The following is a 21,952-nucleotide window of genomic DNA, read 5'->3' as shown; positions in this document are numbered from 1 at the left end:
GCGCTTGCGCTTGTGGTTGAGGATGGGCTGGCGGCGGGTCCGGGTCTGCAGGCTGGCTCTGTGGGCGGCGGGCCATGGTTGATTGGATTGAGCCGGCCTGTCCTGGGGCGCCGAGCTGGAGGGGGTGGCAGTGAGCAGAGGCTGCGGGCTGGATTTGGCTGATTGGGGAGTCGGCAGGCGGCAGGTAAGAGCGAAGCCGCGGCCTTTGCTCCCCAGTCCTGTCCCTTTTTCTAGGGTCGGGCCCAGTTCCGGGGCCTTATCGTGAGCCCGGCTTCCTGCTGTCTCCTCGCCTAGCCCTGCACGTCCGTGCCCTTTTCGTGCCCTGCGGGCAGCCGTAACGCGCCACGCTGAAAGGCCGACCAGCCCATCTCGCCCATTTCACAGATTTACAAACTTAGATCCAGAAATAGAATTTGAATTGTCAAATGTCTCGAAGATAGTTTAAGGTAGAGCACAAACCGGAACCCAAATGTTTTGACTTCCAGTCCATCGCAGTTTGACCATACCACCCTCATTGAGAAATAAAACCGTGCCCCGGTTTTTGTAACTGCAGTTTCCGATCTTACAGTCGTATCCTTTCAAGAGTCGTGTGGGCCATTCCTTAACTTTTTCTCATCCCAGCGTGTTAGTCCGGAAGGGAAGTCTGCACATGAATAAAGTGTCGGTTACTGAGGGGTTGACAGTACTGCTTGAGATTGCAAACGTCCTGAGCGCTGCATCTTTGTCCGGATGAGTTGTCACGACTTTCATCAGTTTCCTTCCTCTGCCTTCTGGTGGCTTTGGAATCTGTTCTTCCCTGTGTCAGCCGCCATCCTCCAATCCCATTTCCCCTTGGGAAACAGATGGTAACTTAGAGCCTTGAGGAGAGGAGAGTACCATGGTCTACAATCCCCTATAATCTGGTGGCAGATGTCACTATGGCCTGTGATTACTACTGAAGGATCAGAGTGCTCAGGGCTTGTACTTGGGGTGATAGTGAAGCTGTGCTTTGCTCTTTTTCCTTCCCTGGTCACTCTGGTCATCCACCCCTCACCATCCCCTTCACAGTTTTTCAAGTTCTGCTTTAACTCAGTTTCCTAAGACGAAAACTCCGTAGGTTCAGTTGTGGCCTCGTGGACTACATATCTCTTCCCTGGCTTCCCCAAACCCCACTAGCTAAAATGAGTGGGGGCTTGGCTTGAGACTTTGTTCACTCAAATCTGATATGTAGCTCTACATCTACAAGTTTACATGTTTGGGTTGATTTTTGGTTGGATAGACTTGTTTTCTAAAATGCCTGCTAGCTCTTAAGTGCTATGATTCTAAAAATGAAGACTGATAGTGGCAGACACTTATTTAATGTTATCACATTGGCAGGAATGCCCTTGCTGTTATTTGTAGGACAGGTTGACATCTGACAGGCCTGCCCACTTCTGCATCCCAGGTCATTCATTCAACAAGTATTTATCGAGCATGCCCATGAGCCAGGTATAGTGCTAAGCACTCTACAAACATTTCATTCATACCCTACCAAGTGTATATATGGAATCTTAAAGGGTTAGAACTGGAAGGGACCTTAGCGTTTACTTCTATCTCCTCACTGAATGGTAACACAGGGAAATTGAGTTCCAGCAGGATTTGCTGATTTGTCCAAGGTCACAGAACCACTTAAGGGCAGAATTGAACCCTAAGTCAAGTTATGGGGCAGGTGAGAGTTGGTAAGTCTAGTCCTTGCGGCAGGCATTTCCTGTAAAGATTCAAAACAATCCAAAGAGTGGAGAATCTGAGAAGGAATTTTTTTTTTTGTAGACAGAAGAAATGACATATAATTCATGTTTATTGCAGGTGAGGGATATATCTTATTTGCAAGCTATTGCTATAAAAAGTATTTTAGCAAATAGGAAACTTGCCATGAGCCATAGTAAGGGACAATCTAAGTCATTTGGACTTGTTGTGGGGTAAAATATTTTGTCCCACTTTTAAACATTTGATTATGGTGGCCATATATACTATTTCAAAAATTCATATTTTAAGCCAAATCATGGTTCCAAACAATAGGAGTCCAACTCAAAGGAGGTAGGAAGTTTGAGTTTTTCCTTTTTCTATCTTCTTCACTGCTTCTTAATTCTCTAGCCCCTAGGAATGGCCAGTTTCTTTATCCTGGTGCAGAGGGTAGGTCCCTACTGAATTGCCTTTCTTCTCTTTCTCTGCTGGCCTTGTCTGCTGGATTTCTTTTTCCCTTAGGTCGTTACAGGGTTTGTGGAAGGAGGTAATTAACTGTCTTTGAAAGGCCTCTTGTGGTGATGAGCCAGGATGCAAGGAGAGTACCTTGCTCCAGTTACTGAACTGAAACCATCCTACAGTGGAGCAGCCTCCTCCAGTTTCTGCTGGGTTTTGAGCTGCCTGTTAAATAAGTCAGTGGAGTTGCTGAGGACAGTACTCTTCATAGGGGAAAATCAGATGATTTCTTTTCTAGTAAGGACTTTAATCTGCAGAATGAGGAGACAGTCATGGAAGGAATCTGTCTTCTCTTGTGGCCATTGGCAGGGCAGCTGGCCTCCCACGGCTGTTGGCTGAGGTAGAAACCACATGGAAGAGACGAAGGCACTTGCAGAGGAGCCACGCAAAGGGCTAAAGAGCTGGGAAGGCTGCTTGGGAAGCTTGGGCCCAAGAGCAGCCGCTGCAGAGAAGGCTCTTGAGTGTAACTAGAACAGGGTGGGGGCGACTCAACTGCAAGGGCAGGCCTTGTGGTTTTCATGAGCCACCAGCACGGAGTCCTCCCCCCCCCACTCCCCCTACCGCCAGTATTTTCCTGTCTGTGGTGTTATTCTGCTCTGAATACCCAAAGTTGTCTTGGCTTCTGTATCCTTGAGGTGGGGCTGGGAATGGAATTGAGACAAAGCGTCTTACGTCATGGGAGGCGTAGTTGAGCTGTCCTGACAGGAGATACTCTCATACTACCAGGTTAGGTTTGTAATGTCAGCTCAGAGGGAGTAGGAAGGATGAGTACTTTCGCCAAGACTCAGCACCAGGGAAGAGTGAGGTGCAGGGTCCACACACTGTGCAGCGCGCCCCCCCCCCCCCCCCCCCCCCCCCCCCCGGCTGTTCCTGGACGAAGAGCAATTGTTAGGAAGTAGGTGGAAGGGCGGGGCCAGGTGAGGGCCCTGGGAAACCCCTGCTGCACTGGCCACGCCCACAGAGACACGGGGCAGTGTTGTGCACGTTGGCTGTACTCCACCCAGTGGGCTGTCTACACAGACAACTCCAGAGACCCTGCTTTGGCTTGGCGCTGCCTACCTGTCCTGCGCCTGTTTATTGTGGCCCTTTACTCTAGGTGTGCACCGTCTGGGATTTGCTGTGCAACCACATGGTGTAATGTAAGTATGATTTCTGCCTGCTCAGAACCTGCGACCCTACTCCCTGTCATCTGGTTGGGACACTGGCACCACACATTCCGTAGAGAGGTGAAGTGACTTTCCGACTTCCCACTGCTGGTGACTGGCCCAGCCGGGCCTCAGTCAGGTCTTTCCTCTAAGCTGGTGCTCAGGCTCCCCCCATCGGTGGAATAGGGAGGGACGGCGCCCAGGCTGGCCACCCACAATGGTGTGCTCTCCTAGGAGCCATGCAGGGCCAGCGGACCCTGCTGCTGGGCCCCGCCCGCCTCTGCCTGCGCCTGCTTCTGCTACTGGGCACCCGGCGCCGCTGTCCCCCTCTGCTCCGGGACCTGGTGCAGCGCTGGCGCTATGGCAAGGTCTGCCTGCGCTCCCTGCTCTACAACTCCTTCGGGGGCAGCGACACCGCTGTCGATGCTGCCTTTGAGCCCATCTACTGGCTAGTGGACAACGTGATCCGCTGGTGTGGAGTGGTGAGTGACGCTCCGGAAGAGGCCTGTTTGGGGCGGTAGAGGGACATGTGTCTGATGGACCCACAGCAGCCCCCACTGCAGGGACATCCCTGAGTTACTCTGGGTGTTGGCAGGCTCTCCCTGCATCTCCTCACCCTCCCTGGTATTGGCAGGTGTTCGTGGTGCTGGTGATCGTGCTGACCAGCTCCATTGTGGCCATCGCCTACCTGTGTATCCTGCCCCTCATCCTCCGCACCTACTCCGTGCCACGGCTCTGCTGGCATTTCTTCTATAGTCACTGGAATCTGATCCTCATCGTCTTCCATTACTACCAGGCCATCACCACTCCACCTGGATATCCACCCCAGGTGGGTCCCCACAGGGGCTGGGGGAAGGGAAAGGGCTGCAGGCCCTGGGAGCCAGGCCCAGGAGTGGGGAAGGAGAGGGCCGTGGTATCTTTCGAGGTTTGACAGTCATGCTGCCACAGTTGTCATACTTCTTCTTTGCACAGGGCAGGAACGATATCGCCACCGTCTCCATCTGTAAGAAGTGCATTTACCCCAAGCCAGCCCGAACGCATCACTGCAGCATCTGCAATAGGTGGGTCTTGGCTTTGCTCTCTGATAACCCATCTGTGGCCCTCCTGCTGTAGCCCTAGGGCAAAACCTAGACCTGCTGTTTGATAAGACATTTCTGAAGCACCTGTCATGTGCCAGGCAGTGTGCTCTGTGTCACGACACCTCAGGATGCTCGAGTCAGGCTCTATCACCACTTGGGAAACTGAGTTTCAGAAAGATGAGTTCCCTTGTCTAGTATCATGTAGCCAGTAAAGCGGGTTTGAAGCGAGGCCTGGCTGTCTTCAAAGTCTGTGCCCTTTCCACCTCAGCAGGATGCTGGTCCTTGTAGGGAAGGATTGGCACTGACATCTCAAGGACCTTGGCCATCGTAACAGCCTGTGTCCCTCCCTCACAGGTGTGTGCTGAAGATGGATCATCACTGCCGTATCCTTTTGTTCTGTCTTCTGCCTGAGGCCACCTTCTTTGGCTCCAGAGCACTGCACAGGGTTAAGGGCCACAAAACTAGGGCTTCTAGCATCACCCTGCAGAGAATACTGGGCTCATGAGAAGTTAGTGGAAGAGGAGCTGTGGGGGCTGACCCTGCTGGGGGAAGCAGGAGGCTTACAAATGCTTGGGGACAGGTCTCCTTGGAGCAAGACATCTGTTCTTTTTAGACTGGCGTGCTAATATCTGTTGGATGGAAAGCAATGTTTGGGCTGTAGCGGTTGTCCACTGGGTGTACCAGATAGAACCATTGGTGAACCCCCGCGAGGCTGAAGTACTGGCAGGTTAATTTTAATGAAGGATTTCAGTTTTCGTGATTTTCTGGTGGGACTTGTGAGGGCTCTGAAAAGCTTTAACACTTTCACCTCAACCTCTGGGAAGTTCCATATTTTCCTGCCTTTGGAAAATAGTTCTTGCTGACTGGAAGCCCCAGGCTTGGGTGATGTCATGAAGCGAGGATGAATCAGGCCTGGACATACTCTGAAGCTGTGTCTGATCTTGTCCTTAATCCTTCCCCCACCAGCCTGGCTAAACAACTGTGTGGGCCACTATAACCATCGGTACTTCTTCTCCTTCTGCTTTTTCATGACTCTGGGCTGTGTCTACTGCAGCTATGGAAGTTGGGACCTCTTCCGGGAGGCTTATGCTGCCATCGAGGTGAGCCCAGTTAGGAAGCAGGGCAGCTCGGTAGAGAGCACTTGAGGTGTGGCATCTGTCCCTAAGGAGAGGGGCTGGTAGCACCTCTATGCTAGAAGCCTGAGAGTATAACCAGCACTGTTTTCCATCCCCTTAGAAAATGAAACAGCTCGACAAGAACAAACTACAGGCGGTTGCCAACCAGGTGGGCCGTCCCCACCCCACTGCCTCCTGCTGCTCAGGCCAGGGGGTACGGAGTTGCTGAGGCAACTGGGGCCCACCTGTGAGTTGAGTTGTAGACTGGCTGAGGGGCTGCTTAAGACCGGAACGAGGGTGTTCTGGGAAGCTGTCTGCCGTGGGCAGACTAAGTGGCCTGGGGGCAAGCCAGAAGTCCCCAGTATATGGGTTTTTGTTTCTATCCCATTATCACCTTTGGGCTGAGCAAGGGCTCTGCCTTGGTGATGGCCTGAGCAGCAAGGAGTCTGTGTCAGTCTGTGTACTGGGGCTCCAGGGGACAATCAGGCTGGGCCAGTCTGATCATCCTTCAGTCCTGGTCTGTCTGCATCGTCCCTTCTCCCCTGGCCTTTTAGGACCCCTTACTCTGATCTTAGGCTAATGACTGTATTACACCTCTGCTGCCCTTTTGGTTCTTAGTGGAGCTCACTGTTCTCCCCCCTGGCAGTCATTCCATTGTGGGTGCGGGTCTGGTCCCCTCTTGGGGGCTGCAGCCACATGGTGAAGGAATTCTAGCTGGGGAGTGGCATGGCTTCCCCTGGAGCCCCATTTGTGTTGTCACATCTAAAGGCCCAGGGTCGGCTCCTCTTGTGCTTTGCCATCCTGTCCAGACCTGCTCTGCCCAGTGTTTGTCCACATGCCGCCGCTGGGCTTGGTCGACCCACCTGGCTTCTGCCGACTCCTTTGTGGCTTCACCCCTATTTTCTCATCCTGGGCTTGGATCACTTCCCTGCCTGAAGGTGCTGGGGGCTCTAGTGGAGACCAGCAGAGCAAATGAGCCAGACTTTGCTGTTTTTGTTTGTTTGTTTTCAACAGACTTACCACCAGACCCCACCACCCGCCTTCTCCTTTGGAGAAAGAGTAACTCACAAGAGTCTTGTCTACCTCTGGTTCCTGTGCAGGTATCTAACTCATTTTTGACAGCTTAAGGGAGGGGCAGCTTCAGGAAAACCTTTTCAGGTCCCCACAGCGCCCGTCCCTATGTGAACTGCTGCTCTTCTTAGTCTAATTGAGGTTGGCAGAGTCAGCACTTAATTTTCTTTAGCCTTTTGGGGCAGGGAACACTAAGGATATTGACACTGTTTGTTATATGCCATGGTAAGTTCAATCCTACTTAAATGGTAGGTGACTACATTTTATAGATGAGGAAAACTGAAAATGAGAGGGGTGAAGTAATTTTGTTCCATGATACACAGGTAGGAATGGTAAAAGCTGGAATCTGAATTTTTGCCATCCCATTCCAACCCCTGCTGCTCTTACTGCCTTCCAGTGTCTCCCAAACATGGGTATTTTAAGAAATACAGAACATTTGTATTAGTAATACACACTTCTTCCCTCCCTCCTTTGCACACAATTTATTCTTAGCCCATGGTTTTTCACTGATGCTCTTTATGGATGTAGTTAAGTTTACCTGGGATGTGTGGGCTGGGAGATGAGATTTAGGCAGAGGTTCCTGTGCAGTCATCACTCAGCTTAATTTCAGACATAGCCTCTGCCCTCCTCTAAGCTACCCACCAATCTTTGCCCCTTTTCTTAGTTCCGTGGCACTTGCCCTGGGTGCCCTAACTGTATGGCATGCAGTTCTCATCAGTCGAGGTGAGACTAGTATCGAAAGGCACATCAATAAGAAGGAGAGACGTCGGCTGCAGGCCAAGGGCAGAGTGAGTAGGACTGAGGGCGGGGGATGGCGCTGCGGGTGGGTAACTGAACCTGCCATCCTACAAACAAGGCCATGGTCAGGGCCAACTAGGGCAGGTATCATAAAAGGCCAGAACTTGCCTAGCTGAGCTTTAGCTCAGCCAATTTAGGCTCAAAAATTAGAAAGGGATTAAGTGAAAGGGGTTTGTAGAAACACGTTTTTCTTGGCCCTAGGTTTTTAGAAATCATTACAACTACGGCTGCTTGGACAACTGGAAGTTATTCCTGGGTGTGGACACAGGAAGGTAAAGTAAAACCTAGATCAGTGCTGTCCAACAGAATTCTAACGAGAAAGGTGTCCTATACCTACGCTAAGACATTAGCCATTAGCAGCCACACGAGGCTAGTGGGCACTTGAAATGTGGATAACGCACTGAATTTTTAATTGTTACACATTTAAAAAGGCACATGTGGCTGGTGTCTACCATATTGGACAGTGCAGACTGAAGACTCTAGGAATAGAGCTTATTGCTCACTTCAGCCAAAGGAGCTTAAGGCCAGCATTGTGTGATTTCAGTAGCAGATGAGGCTTACAGATGACATAATAAAATACAAAGAAAGCTGTTCTCAAGAAGGGACCTCTATGTGGGATAGGCAGCTACCAGTCACCTCTCATTTGTATGGCCGTGTCTGGAGTTCAAGCCAATAATTGCTGGGATTGAAGTAATCTGTTTGTGACAGAGGTCCTAAGACAATAAATGAAGCTAGCTCCCTCAGCCCCAAGAGACAAGGGAAAATCCTTCTTCAAATTGCAACGACAGAGACAATAATAGGCAGGTGACTGTAGTACCTGCCCACCCCACTTTCCCATCCTCATTACATCCTGGTCGTCACTGCTTGCAGTGGTCCCTTAGAAGATTAGCTCAAAGCCTCTAACGGCCTCCCAGGCACTTAGAGGGCAGATTTATCGGACAAAATTAGGACTTTTGTGACATTTGTGATTCATGTCAGGTAGCTTCAGGAAACCTTGATGTATTGTTGCCAAGGAAGGAGGATCAGGAAGCCCAACAACTCTTGGAACTCAGACATTTCTTTCCTCTCACAGGCACTGGCTTACTCGGGTGCTGTTACCTTCTAGTCACCTGCCCCATGGGAATGGAATGAACTGGGACCCCCCTCCCTGGGTGACTGCTCACTCAGCCTCTGTGATGGCAGTGTGAGCTGGACTGTCAGCCACGACTTGAGCATCGCCTTGCTTCTCGTGTTGTCTCAAGGGCCTCCAAGAATAGCTTCTTGGGATCCTTGAACAAAGAGCCAGTGGGCCTGCCTTAGGGTACCATGTAAGGACAACTCAAGGACCTGTCTCCTGGCCACTGCAGAAGCAAAACACGATGTGGAAAAATCTAGGACTGATGTCCTTTTACTCAGGCAAACAGAAGTCCCAGCCATGACTGGAGAGGAGGCAGCTAGCAACCTTGCCAGGTGCTGTCCCTAACCTCCAGTTTACAGCATGGGGGATGGCCACCACCTCTTCCACTTGCTGCCTGAGAAAACACCTGAAAGGTGAAGCTGAGATCCTGGCTTCTCAACAGGGCAAAGATACCAGGCCTACTGCTGAGGTCACTGCCACTTCTCACATGCTGCTGAAGGGGGAAAAAATAAAGGTATTTGATTTTTAAAGATATACAGCTTCTTTCTCACTTGTTGCCGCTACGGTAGGGCAGGGAAAAGGTAGGTCAGGGTCGAGGCCTAGTGAGTAGTTGTCCGGGTGATGCCGCCTGTGTGCTACTGGGAGGGGTTGGGTGCCCTGAAGAATTCTTGGTTAGTCCCTATCATTACTGTTCTTCTAGCTCGTACACTGATGCTTCTGGTTATGTGCTTCTGGTGCATTGGTGTGTGGGCAGGGGAATATCTGGCAGCCCCATTATCAAAAGAATCTTTATTCTCCAGCAATATACATACACACACGCATCATCCCGGTTCCTCAGAGCTACACTCAGCTGCACTCACTGCTCAGCAGCGTGTCTCACTTTTTATGACATTCACATGGGGAGGAACCCCAAGATCTCTCTCCAAACACAAGTAGTCTCACACTTAGTTACTTTACAAATCCGTTATAAATCAAGATTCCCATGTTTCCTGTACAGCCACGCAACAGAGGCCCAGCATTTGTGCTGTGTCTGTGGGAAAGGCAGGCCGAGGCCAGCGGTCTCCCTGCCCTGGCAAGATGGCTTGATAGTAATTCCAGGTTCGATTGTCTGTCAGAACAGTCTAGGCCAGGACAGAGGGCTCAGCTGCCAGGGCTCCCCAGCAGAAACCTGTAGGCAAAAAGAATGTTGACAGCATTCATGGTGAGGCTCATTTCCATCCCACATCTCCCTATGACCTAGAAACTCACCACTCTCCCCTGGCCGACACTGCTTCCTTGCGCACCAGTCTCTTCTTGTCATCCAGAGGTTTGGCTAAGGCCCGAATCACCTGTGGTTTGTACGGTAGCAGCTGTGGAGTTAAGAATGAATCTCAGCCTTGCTCAACCATGGCCACCAAAAGAGCCGCTTCTCTGACTTGACAACTAATAATCTTCCTATTATTTTTTAGTGGTTCCAAAGGATGCCAGTTGGCAGGATGGCCTGTCTGTACCTTGCCGTTCATACCTCAGTCACACAGCAGGGTGGCCAGTCCTGCTTACCTAAGGCAAAAAGGTACTTCTCTGGCTCTCTGAAGTTTCCAGGCCAGAGAGGGACCTGTGGGGTACTCACCACAGGGGTGGGAAGGCGAGTGAGCGCGTGCATACACTGCAGTGCAGCAATCCGGACAGCCTGGAACACAACCGTAAGGAGGTGAGGGGGGAGCCGTGAAGGAGCCATAGGTGCCAGAAAGTTGCTGGACTCAACGCACCATGGAAGGGCTAGAGCTGAGGTTCAGGAACTTGGTGACGAGGGTGTCAATGTGAAGACTCATGACCTGGGGCGCTTCCAATAGAAGCGGCTGAAGGCAGCGGAGGGTGGAGAGCTGTACCACACAGTCGGGGGAAGACAGGGCCTCCAGCAGCAAGGAAAGCAGCTAAGGGGCCACAGGAAGGAGGGATGAGCACACAGTCATGAGCCTGCTTCTCTGCCTCCCCCCTCTAGCCCAGCTGGAGGACATGGCTTGGTCCCTTGCTGACAGGCTCTGACTGCGAGGCTTACCGTGGGCAGCTCTGGCAAGACCACATGCTTAGGCAGACTGTTCAGTACATGAGACAGAGCCTTCAGGTAATTTGGTTTCACATCTGGAAAACAATGGAAAAGCTTAGGGGAGAAACGGGCTTAGACACACAGCTTGAGAATTCATCTCTCATCTCTGATGAAGCTGGGACATCGGCCTATAAAGAGGCTTAAAAACAAAAGGGCCCCTCAAGTTCAGAATAAGCAAGATATGCCCACCAAAGGAAAACAGTGGGGCAAGAATCTGGAAGTTAGTCCTGTAGGCACAGACCATGACATAGCTCTCAGGAAGCACTGAGGACCTCAATGATTTTAGAGAATGTGGCCCGAGCAAAGGAGAGGTCTATATATTTGGGGCCTTTCAGACTCTCCTCACCTTGGGGAGCAGCCTGGAAGCCCTGCACCAAAGCAGGCACATTATCCGTGAAGAAACGCTGCCGGAACATGAGCCGCACTTCAGCGTGGCCAGCACGGGTCATTACATCAGTGCAGTTAGACATGAGCAGAGAGAAGCCATCGGCTGCTGCTGGGCCTAGTTCTGGGTCACTCAGGAGACCCATGAGCTGGAGAAGAGAGCTTTTGAGGTCCTTCAGGGAAGAAGAACCTTAAATACCCAGTCATTTCTGGGAGGAACAGGGTCAACAGGAAGTCCTGTTCAGGTTCTAGGTTCTCCTATCTCCAGAGTGGACTTACCCGGTTTGTAAGGCAGGAGCTGAGAGGATGGTATCTGAGCACTAGGGCCTTTGTTACCTGTAATCAGAGACGAGACTGGTCAGGGCATGACACTCAAATCCCAGGACCCCGAGAAGCATGCTTATGGTTCCAGGTCAAATGGAGAAATTTTATTTAACCAGACATAACTGTCTCTGTCTAACCAGAATCCATTCCAACTCCTTACCCAGAGAAGCAGTGTGAACACCTGACTACGAGAGGGCCCAGAGCCCAGCCCAGCCTCCACTTTGTCCACAGCCAGCTGTAGGAATTCATCCAGCTGTTGTCCTAAAAGGAGGGAGGAAATGCTGATGCAAAGGCTACGTATTTCTCTCTTAACAACAAAGGACATAGATCATTTTAATGCAGAGTTCCCTGAGAAGCTATTACAAAGAATAGTACCATTTGGTTGTGGACTTTGCCCACTCAACTCTGGGACACCAGCAGCATGAGAGACCAGTATTCTCCTAATGCAGGAAGCTGGCATCTGAAAGGAGTTGTCTAATTTTAAGAAAGCATTAGCTCTAACGGCTCCCTGTAGGAAGTAGGATGACAGACTAGACAGAGCACTCTGTTTGTATCCCCTTATCTTCTTAAGTCCTATAATGTTTTGCCCAATTCTGGTCTTGACTCTTGTCCCAAAGGCTGCCCTTTGGGAAGCCCTATTACATTATTAGCAAGCTCCTTTTTTAAAAAAGAACAAGGACTGAAGATTCAAGATTTCATCAGTAGTTGATTCAGGGAGGCTTCCAGTACCTGCAGGGTGCTTGTTGAGGAGTCCTGCAAAGCACTTGGCAGCGGCAGTGGAGGAGAAGGGGCAGCTGTGGCAACAGCTCAGCTCTAAAAGCTCCCGCATGAGTTGGTTCAGCTGAGGGATTTCCACCTACAGAAAACCTGGTCATGTCATGGACCCAGAGAACACTTGGACTCAAGAGATACCCAGTAGAAAGAGGCAGCAGGAGCCAGGATGGATGAGAACTAAATTCTCTGGCGAGGAAAGTAGATCAGCTTAGTCTGTGACAATTTCAGCCCAAAAGTCACATGGGACCCACCTCCCCTTGTCAGGGTAGGGTACTCTCCAAATGTGTTCACTTACATCTCGAGGCAGGGAGCAGACAAAGGCCATAAGCAGTGCAACCAGCCTCCTCTGTCCTGAGGAGCCATCCTATAAAGGAAGAAGAGCCTTATCAAGCCTGTCCCGCCAGCAATACGCCTGTCTGCCCTGATACCCATCCCACATTAGCCCTAGAAATTTGAAGGACAGAAACCCCAGGATTTTCCCCGATTTGATCCATCAGACCCTCACCTGGAATGGCTGGAATCTGCAAGGGAAGCTGTTTTCAGGCAGGAAGGAGATGTTGCCATCCAAGAAGAGGGGCACAATGTGGGCAGCACTCTGGGCAGCTAAGCTGGGGTAGAGCACTAGGTATCAGGGTGGTAAAGCAGCCCTGGGCTTCCCATTAGTCACTGAGTCAATGGGCCAAAGCATGACCCTTCACACATTCGACAATTATTAATTGAGCATGTATTATATGCCAGGAACCATTCCCATTCTAGGCCCTGGTGATATAGCAGTGAGCCAGACACATCAAATCCCTATTTAGGAGCTTACAATCTAGTGAAAGAACTCAACGTATATATTTTTTAAATGCTCCATAGGTGATTCTTATGCACATCTGCAGCTAAGAACCATCAGACCATGGCTCATCTATCCCCACAGTCCATGGTGCTACCAGCCCCTTCCTCTTACTTTGCCAGCAAGTAACTGCCTCCACATTTGATTCTGGGTAAAAGGACCTCGCAGAAGGCAGCTACCTGCTGCTGCTTTCCGCGACTGCTGTCCTCCCTGGGATCAAGCTACATACATGGTGATACTCACTCTGGGCTTAAGTGGGTGGTGGCAGTGCCAATGACAGACACCATGGCAGCCAAGACCTCATCCTCCAAAAGCACTTTCCTTATAACTGAGTGCTCCTTCTCTGCAAAACCAAACCAAAACACACATACAGAATCACAAGGTCATGACTATGGGTTAGATGATTAGGTCCTGTTACCATAACTGGGGTGTGACTCTAGTCACAACGGCAGTGATTTCTAACCTGTCCACTAGTAGTGCTGCAGCCCTGAGAACCAACACGGCCCCAGAAGCAAAAGTGATCTCATGTGAGCCACAGAGAACTCTCAAGAACACAGTCCTTAGACTGGACAACAACGGAGAATAAGGCCAGTGAGTATGAACGTTCTTAATATCGGAAATAGTTATGTTAGTCTTTTCAAAAACTTAAAAGATAACATGGATTTATCTTCATGGGTCATTATTATAACAGCTACTATACATTGAGCTACGATACAGACAGACATTGTATTGCCGGGCATTATACATTATTTTATTTAATCCTTAACAACTGCCTTGTGACACAGATATTTCTCTTTATTTACCCCTTCATAAGCAAGGAAACAGGCTTAGAAAGGCTAAATATCTTCACCCAAGTCAGCGAGTGTTGGAGTCGAAGATGAAAGCCAATCAGGTCTACGTGACTCCACAGACTAATTACATAGCAATTAAAGGGGAAAAGGTGTGCATCCTTTTGAGCGCTGCTAACACTAACGGGTTTTGGTTTCCGCCATTGGTCAGCTTAGCACCCTTTTCTTGAAGCGAAATCTCACTCCAGGGACAATACTCAAAATAAGTCTCCGCTGGTACACAATGTAATACCAGCGACACACTGAGGGTGGCAGTGCTGTTCAACACCACTGAAATCCAGAGGAGTAGTGAGGTGGAGCAAGTTACCTGGCATGGAAGCCTGCACAGCCAAGGCTAACAGGCGAGGTACAGCTGTCTGATGGAAATACCAGCAGCTCTCAGGGTCTGGCTGGCATTGTTCTGCCAGCTGCTGGAGGCTCTGACAGACAGCAATAACTTCACTGGGTCCTGCCACCATATTCCCTGTGTAGTGAGAAAGTGTTCTCTGTAACATTTTCCTAAAAGCATTTCCAGGTATTTCACATAGAGCAGACGAGAAGAACAATCAAAGGTGAATGACAAAGAGATCAAGAGTGTCTTACTAAAGAGCCAAGTCACTTTATTCTCTTGGATGTTCTTTTTCATTTATTCCGATTTTGGAGCTGAGACCTGCTCTGTGCCAGGCTCTGCAGCAGAAGCACTCACATACATCTAATTTTTCATAACTCTAAAAGGATCGTTTCCCATTTTATAGAGGAAGATGTGGAGGCTCAATGAAACCACCAGTGGTATTTCTAGAGTCACAGTAAGTGCAAAGTCAGGGATCGAGCCCAGGCCACACTCCGAGTCACATTCTTTCTACTGTGTAGCAGATCAGCCACTGTCGACTGGATCGTCCACAGGGCTGGCAGGCAAAGTAGAGAGCTTAGAAATTAGTGAGGGCCCACGGTGAACATGCATAGGTTTGTATGTAGTACAACAGCCACTGTCATTTATGCCTGGGAGCAGTGCTTCTCAAACTCGAGTGCATATGAGTTACCTAGAGAGCCTACGCAGATGTCGACTCTGACCAGTGGGGCCTGTGATTCTGCACTTCTAACAAGCTCCCAGATGATCCCCATGCTGCTGGGTGATGGACCACGTTTTCAGTAACATGGTCTTAGAGTGGTGCTTTCCAATTCTGGCTCCACATTAAAATCACTCAGTAATTACTGTTGCCCAAGTCCCATTCTTCCTTAGAGACCGATTTAGTTGGACTGAGTGAGGCCTATCGTCAGTAGTTTATTCTAAAAGTTCCCATGGGACACTTTTGTATAGCCACCACTGGAACCACTGCCTTAGAGGCATCAACTCCAAACTTGACGATGGCTCCCATCAGCCCAGCTCCTTGAGGATCAATCCTAGCAGTTACCTTTGTTCAACTGGCAGAGATGCTGCAGCAGCAGAGGCAGGGTCTCCTTGACAATGCTGGGATGTGTTGATACAGCTGACAAGGCTTGCAGACAGCGCAGATGCCGGGCGCATTTGTTGCCCTCATCCTCTCTAGCCAAATCCAACTCCCCTGAAAGCAACCCAGGAGACGAGGTTTCCCTGTGTGATGCACGTATGAAGGCCCTCAAGCCTCCCTGGGCAGGGGCAGGCCACAGAAGACCGGAGACACATACCCACGCACAGCTCCTCAGCAAGCCTGGGTACCAGGTAGCTGCTGAAGGCCACAGGGTAAAGAGCGGCCAGGTGTCCTGCTGCTTCCAGCGCTGCCACCCTGCTGGGGGCACAGGGCAGAGGAGCATTAGCTGAGCCTTGGCCCACCGTTCTCCTGCCCAGACCTGCCATTAGGCAGAATCAAGAGCTTGGGCTCCTGAGGCCACCTTGCTGAAGAGCAGGACTCAAGTACCTAGTTGGACAGGGCTTCTTAATGCCCCAAAAAAGAGAACAGTCCCACATGTCCAACGGCTTGGCAGCCAGAGCCAAGCACAAGGCCCACCTCCCCTAGGGAGAGCCAAGGGTCAGAAGCAGAGCCCTGGAACTGCGTGCTTTATCTTGCTGCTTTAGATTCTCACCAACTCTGGGAATCCTCTTCCACGAAGCTCAATCTGTATAGGTGACCCACTGCCAGCTCCAAGTCGCCAGAAGACAGGAGATCTGTGTTAGAAGGGAACATGAACCACCTTTCTTCCCCTGTAGTCACCACAACCCTTCCAAAAGTCCCATTAGAAATTCCAAATCCATCAAGAATTGTAGTGAGAACCAGGGAATTAAGACTGCTCTTCACTCAAGACAGAAAAATCACAAGGAAGGGAACAATGCCCCTATCTTTTTTCTTTCTCTGAAACGTACCTGGCTGGGCAGCCAAGACTGTGAGTGCACGGATGCCAACAAGCTGAAGCTGGGCGTTGGGGTCTGCCAGGGCCATGAATACCACTGAGCCCAGCTGGTCCTTGAAGCCACTCAGAGGCCTCTCACCTAGGGAGAGACAGTCCAGGTTAGAGGGAAGCCCTGACTCAGCAATGATGCAAGGACAACCCGAGGCAGATTTAAAGAGCTTAATCCATTTGGGTATCTAGGAGTGCACTGGGAAAATAATAAACAGGTCTCAGCCATTAAATGTTTTGTTATGTTACAACCTCAGAATGACAATACCACTGTTCTAGACTACTCCATGGCACTCTTTGCCTGTCGTCCTTTATAGGGTTACAGTGCTCTCTGAAAGGTGACCTCACCCTTGTCTTCATAGCTCCATTTCTGTTGCAGCTTTAAGAAACCCAGGATCATTTCAAGGATTGTCCGCCGCTGGTTGCTCTGCAATGTTTTAAAGGATATTGGAGTCAAAGAATGTTTTCAAGGATTTCAGTTCTACTACTTTGAAAGTGGAGTGAGTTATTCTTTTATGTAAGAGTGTCAAGAATAGAGTAAATAAGGGAACCAGCATCAGTTAATAGGAGCCTAACCCAAAAGCTACTATCTGGGCCCAAGCTCAACACTTATGCTCTCTCTGTGAGAAAGGGATCCTAGCGAGGGGTCCCATCATCTCCTCAACAGGTTCTGCTCGCTTCCTTACCTGACTGTGCTTGTGGAACTGCTCCAGCAGCAAAGGCAGAACGTTGCTGGTGATGTGGTAACAGGCCCGGGCAGAGGCACCTGCCGCTGCCTGCAGCAGTTTGGCACTAGGCCACACCAGTTTCATGTCCGGTTCACACAGATGGTGCCTGCAGTCTAGAGAGGCAACACGTCATAAACTTGGGAGGAGGCCGAACACTGTTAACTCCCCTGCAGTCCATAAAAGGGGGAGACTGAGACCTGGGACAGTTCCCACTGAAATTATTTTCAATTCCAAGTAGGGGTCCAGCCCCCAAATCACAGCACACGGTGGGGCTACGCCTGAAAGATCTCGCCCTCGTGCTCGCTCCCCTTTGGCCACCACGCCCCGTTACCCTGTAGAATGCTGCTAAGGAAGGAGTCAAGGAGATCCTCAGCATCGGTCCTCAGCACAGAGCAGGACAAACAGGCAGTCAGGGAGCGGAGGGCAGCCAGGCCCTCGGCCTCCACCTGCTCACTTGCTGTCTGGAACACCTGTCAGGGAGGGATCCATGGCTACTGAGGGGAGGCTGCACCAGGTGAGACCCTACCCACCCACTGCCCATTTCCTTTGGGTGGGGCTGAGAACCTTTAGGGCACAGCAATGTGAAATTAACCCCTCAAATGAGTTTCTTCTCAACTGGTATATTCTCACCAGTCCTTAGTCCCATGGGATTGATACACATACTTTTGAGAAACAGAATGCCAACTTGCAGCAGTGGTTATTGGGATACCTTATCCCAGGTCTCTTCCTCTCCCCTTCTATTCAGCCTGGTGCCACGGCACCATGACTATGCTCCTTACCATGAGGACAGTAAGTGGGCACTGTGCAAAGGGGATCAAGTGCCACCGCCAAGCAGCTGACCCTCACCTCACATAGGGACCCTCCCTTGTCATTCAATTAGAAGTACACCCATGGCTTACTTGCTGAATAACCAGGCACAGCAACAGGGGAAAAGCACGGCGGGTATTATTTCCCTGAGACCTGACAACTGGGAGTCAACAGTAGTGAGTTTATCTAAGTAACACTCACCTCTCTGCGGATAGAAGCCCAGAGGCTGGGGAGGAAGTCCTGCAGTTCCTTCTGTCCATACACAGCACAGCAAGCATTCTGCAAGGAAAGCACAGGTATCAGCTATTACACACTCAGAATTCCTCAGATATGCAGGCACCTCAGCACACTGGCATCTGAAGGAGTCTGGCTCTCAGCAGAAAAACCAGCAGGATTTCATAACAGTCATACCTGGGGCACAGAAAAATAGCTCACTCTGAGGTATGAAGAACAAGCTTTAAGGAGGAGCCCTGGGGGGCGGCTGGTTGGCTCAGTTGGTTAGAGTGCAGTGCTCGTAATACCAAATGTCGCCAGTTCGATTCCCACATGGGCCAGTGAGCTGCACCCTCCACAACTAGACCGAAAACAACACTTGACTTGGAGCTGAGCTGCGCCCCCTACAACTAGATTGAAAACAACGACTTGAGTTGGAGCTGATGGGTCCTGGAAAAACACAGTTCCCCGATAAAAAATTAAAAGAAAAAAAAGGAGCCCTCATCAGCCTTTCCTTGGCTGCCACTCACTTACTATCAGACAAGACAATATGCAACTGGGGACTTTAGATCAACATACAGTCCCCAATCCTGGGATCCCTCTTTTGACGCCCATGTTCCCTGGCCTCTAATATTCTATAATCCTTTAGCACTCCTAATTTGTCTAACTCTTTTTGCTGCGATGTTCAGATGTTTTCCTGTGGCTTGCACTATCAGTCACAAAGATGTTTTGTGTGCCATGTTATGTAACATCATGTAATAAATTGTTTATGTCATCAATGCCATTAGATTCTAATTTATCTATACCTAAATCTAATTGATGCCACTTAGCATGTTTTGAGTATTTTTTGCTAAAATTCAATATAATGGTAAATTTATTACCATATAAAAGAGGTTTAAAATAAAAATCATTTACGTACAAAGCAGCTCAAAATGCTATTAAATACATAGTCAAAATATCAACTTTTTATTTTTTGTGGATTTTTGACGCATTTTGAAAAAACAAACTTGAAATCAATTAACACAGTGCAAGAGCTAAAAAGGCAGCTGGACCAGGGAAGGAGAAAAATGACTCACCAGAGTCTGCAGAGAATCCAGTTTGGCACTCAGAATCTCAGAATCCACTTTCTCAACCAGCAGGGGCAGCAGAAACTGTGGGAGAGAAGGAAGAAGAACTGAAGTTTGAGAGGGGCAGTGTTGTAGCTACACCAAGGTCACCCGCATCCTTCTTGCCACCAGTCCCCAGGGACAGGTGCTACACCAAGGAGCTATTCTTGAGTTAGGGATTGTGACTGTAAGCCAACCTTCCTGCTAAGATGTGGCCAGACCCCCAGTCACCTGAAAAAAATGGGCTAGTTGGCACATCTATAGGATTTCAAAAGATAGCACCAGATAGGGATTGGATTACTATTTTAAAGGAAGATGGTAAAACTTTCCTTCCTTCCGTCTTTCCTCCCTCCCCACCGTCCCCCTTCTCATTAAACTTTTATTTATTTGTTTTTCCAGGACCCATCAGCTCCAAGTCAAGTAGGTGTTTCAATCTAGTTGTGGAGGGCACAGCTCACAGTGGCCCACGTGGGGCTCGAACCAGCAATCTTGTTGTTAAGAGCACCATACTCTAACCAAGTGAGCTAACCGGCTGCCCCTAAAATTTTCTATTTTGAAGGTCTGAAAATACTTGGCATATAAGCCTGAAGACACTTGCAGGATGTCAGATCTTAAAGTGTATACTGGATTTTTCTTTTTCCTCATGCTTTTACTGTTTCTTCAGACCCTTCATGGCCTGGGGCTACATACCCTAACCTGGGCTAGACCCACCTCAGCAAATTGTGCTGTGGATGCCAGCACTGCTTGGAGACTCAGGACAAGATCTTCTCTCTGGATACCATAGGGATCATTAGGTGGCTGGAAAAGGGAGAAGGGCCATAGGTTTGTATAACTCTTTGGACACAGGCTTGAACCTGACAAACCAGAGAACAGGGTGATAGTTACACCCAATCTGACAGAACAGCATGAGACGAGGCTCTAGCAGGAAGACATGCTCACTCTTACACGTTCCTTGGGAATTTTCGTTTTCAAGCATTTATTTTCTATCTGATCACGCAGTCTCTATCTGATCTATCTTCTCACCACTCAGAGATAAGCACCATTCACTTTCTGGTGCACTACTTTCTTCTCTCTCTATACCGGGGGTGCCAAAAAAATGTATACACATTCTAAGAGATGTTATCTATGCTTAAGCAGATACTTTCACCATAATGAAAGTATCTGGACGCTGATGGTAACCACTTTGAGCACCTCTTCTAATTGCAGAAGTCAAACGTGACTTGTAGTCATCTTTTGCTATCAGTATATATTATTACAATTATATTTAAGTTTCTTCCATTCTTACCATGTGTACACATTTTTTGGCACTGTGTGTGTGTGTGTGTGTGTGTGTGTGTGTAGTGACTGTATTAATAGACGCTGCTTCCCTTTAAAATATATACTTTTAGAAAGTGTGATACTTTTGTACATGTTTTATAATTTATTTTTTCACTTAATGCATTAGGAACATTTTTCCATGGTGTTATTCTTTCATAACATTAGTTTTAGTGGCTGATACTATTTCATTGTGTGGTTGAGCCACAATTTATTTATTTATTTGATGGACATTTTTATTTTTTCACCCGTATAAAAGGCTATCATGTTGGCAATATAAAAAGCATTGATGATTTCTGTGTCAAGATGGCAGACTGAAAATGTGCACCAAATTTTCCTTTTCCTCTTTAGAAACCCCATGAAAAATACAGTTAAAGGAACTTTCTTTTTTTTTTTTTAAAGACATCTAGCTAAAAGTTGGAAGAGAACAGGATAACAGATGTTAGCAGCAACACTTTAGAATATGAAAGCAGATGGAACAGAAGAAAATGACTTAGCAGAGCCAAGAAAACAGAATCCTTAGTAGGCTTGGGGAAAGCTGAATAACCATCTATATATACAGTTCTTGCAAAGTTTTGCAACTGGCAGTACCAGGTACCTTTGGCATTGGGAGTGGAATTAGAGAAGCAAGCTGACCTCCTAGATCACCTCCTAACTCTTCCTTAACTGTAGCATCTGGAGAGTTAATTCTCTGGAGACGGTAAGACAGAGGTCTTTCGTATTGGAGATGTAGGTGTAGTTGAGGGGTTGGGTGCTTACCAAAAGATATGATCCAAGTGATATAGTACTGAGTGCTGAAATTTCCTAACTCTTCTAGCACCGTCTGCTTATAGCTAGACCTCTCCTTCTAGGTAAATATAAGGTCTTTTTCTAGAAGAGAACCTGACTAGCCCAAGAAGGAGAATACATTAGGGGTTCTCCAAACTGTAAATGTAAGCCACTCTACAGTGAAGCTCATACTCAACAAGCCCATTGCATGTGCTCAGAGCTCCCGCTTGGAGCTTTTTATAATCATTTTGAAACATGCGCAAACTCCCAAGGATTACCAGATATGTGAGGAAAGCCTCTCTCACCTGGAAATAGAGACCAAAATAAATTAAAAAACAAAACAAAACAAAACAAAACAAAAAACCTTGGAGGAAATAAAGACCACAATCGTGGGTAGAAGAAATATTTTAAAATATCGTTGTTTACAAAAAAGATAAGAAAATAATTTATCTATGAATTAAATAAGAACAGAATGCTATTGAAAAAAAAAAACACCAAAAAATATTTAGAGGTCATCATCAATGGCAGCAAAAGGACCTTGGAAATTCAAACCATAGTGCAGAAATGAGAAAAAAACAACAACAACAGGAGGGATTACAGGGAGATGTACTGATCCTGGGCATTTCTGCCCTTGGGTCCATTCCTTGGGCTGACCACCCCAGGCCATTGCCCAGTCTCCCATACTGGCCTGGGTCAGCCAATGGGAGACACTTACGGCACCTCAGCACTGACAGTTATCGCCTTCATGGATCCAGCTCTGTGATAGGCCCACTGCGGTTCCGTCTTTGTCAGATACTCTCAGCCCCTGGTGCCCAGTAACATCAACTCTTCCCTTGGTCCCTCCTGCCTAGGGGTGGTAATGGCTTCCTGC

The 21,952-nt window shown here is 48.7% G+C and overlaps 2 protein-coding genes across 6 annotated transcripts in view; one reads left to right on the top strand and one right to left on the bottom strand.

Moving 5' to 3' along the window:
• Nucleotides 1-12: 12 nt before the first annotated feature.
• Nucleotides 13-9,076, top strand: ZDHHC16 (zDHHC palmitoyltransferase 16). Of its 3 annotated transcripts, none has more exons than XM_019724800.2 (12): nt 15-184; nt 3,314-3,356; nt 3,597-3,844; nt 3,997-4,191; nt 4,335-4,423; nt 4,796-4,824; nt 5,408-5,541; nt 5,678-5,725; nt 6,571-6,656; nt 7,292-7,415; nt 7,627-7,697; nt 8,498-9,076. In XM_019724800.2, the coding sequence occupies exons 3-12, from the start codon at nt 3,602-3,604 to the stop codon at nt 8,610-8,612; spliced, it is 1,134 nt and encodes a 377-aa protein (XP_019580359.1). In that variant the 5' UTR covers nt 15-184; nt 3,314-3,356; nt 3,597-3,601; the 3' UTR covers nt 8,613-9,076. The 3 variants fall into 3 exon arrangements, with proteins under 3 accessions (XP_019580360.1, XP_019580359.1, XP_074195371.1); XM_074339270.1 differs by having other exon boundaries at nt 45-184; nt 5,678-5,770; nt 8,498-8,757; XM_019724801.2 differs by lacking the exon at nt 5,678-5,725 and having other exon boundaries at nt 13-184.
• A 240-nt stretch (nt 9,077-9,316) lies between these two features.
• The window catches only part of MMS19 (MMS19 homolog, cytosolic iron-sulfur assembly component), a 31,016-nt gene continuing 18,380 nt past the window's right edge, over nt 9,317-21,952 (bottom strand). For 2 of the 3 annotated variants that reach the window (XM_019724803.2, XM_019724805.2), the window contains exons 9-31: nt 19,711-19,797; nt 18,970-19,044; nt 17,882-17,959; nt 17,205-17,343; nt 16,832-16,986; nt 16,494-16,572; nt 16,111-16,236; nt 15,834-15,915; nt 15,438-15,538; nt 15,185-15,334; nt 14,101-14,256; nt 13,189-13,288; nt 12,616-12,718; nt 12,406-12,474; nt 12,066-12,192; nt 11,497-11,597; nt 11,292-11,348; nt 10,975-11,161; nt 10,581-10,663; nt 10,291-10,455; nt 10,152-10,211; nt 9,791-9,891; nt 9,317-9,710 (exon numbers count right to left, since the gene is read on the bottom strand). In XM_019724803.2, coding sequence (XP_019580362.2) covers nt 9,683-9,710; nt 9,791-9,891; nt 10,152-10,211; nt 10,291-10,455; nt 10,581-10,663; nt 10,975-11,161; nt 11,292-11,348; nt 11,497-11,597; nt 12,066-12,192; nt 12,406-12,474; nt 12,616-12,718; nt 13,189-13,288; nt 14,101-14,256; nt 15,185-15,334; nt 15,438-15,538; nt 15,834-15,915; nt 16,111-16,236; nt 16,494-16,572; nt 16,832-16,986; nt 17,205-17,343; nt 17,882-17,959; nt 18,970-19,044; nt 19,711-19,797 — 2,409 coding nt within the window. In that variant the 3' untranslated portion in view covers nt 9,317-9,682. The remainder of the gene's footprint in view (nt 9,711-9,790; nt 9,892-10,151; nt 10,212-10,290; nt 10,456-10,580; nt 10,664-10,974; nt 11,162-11,291; nt 11,349-11,496; nt 11,598-12,065; nt 12,193-12,405; nt 12,475-12,615; nt 12,719-13,188; nt 13,289-14,100; nt 14,257-15,184; nt 15,335-15,437; nt 15,539-15,833; nt 15,916-16,110; nt 16,237-16,493; nt 16,573-16,831; nt 16,987-17,204; nt 17,344-17,881; nt 17,960-18,969; nt 19,045-19,710; nt 19,798-21,952) is intronic. The other variant, XM_019724804.2, reaches the window with a different exon arrangement.

This window comes from Rhinolophus sinicus, linkage group LG07 (genome assembly GCF_036562045.2).
Source record: "Rhinolophus sinicus isolate RSC01 linkage group LG07, ASM3656204v1, whole genome shotgun sequence".
In the NCBI taxonomy this organism is placed as follows: domain Eukaryota; kingdom Metazoa; phylum Chordata; class Mammalia; order Chiroptera; family Rhinolophidae; genus Rhinolophus; species Rhinolophus sinicus.
This window is presented reverse-complemented; position numbering and strand designations above follow the sequence as displayed.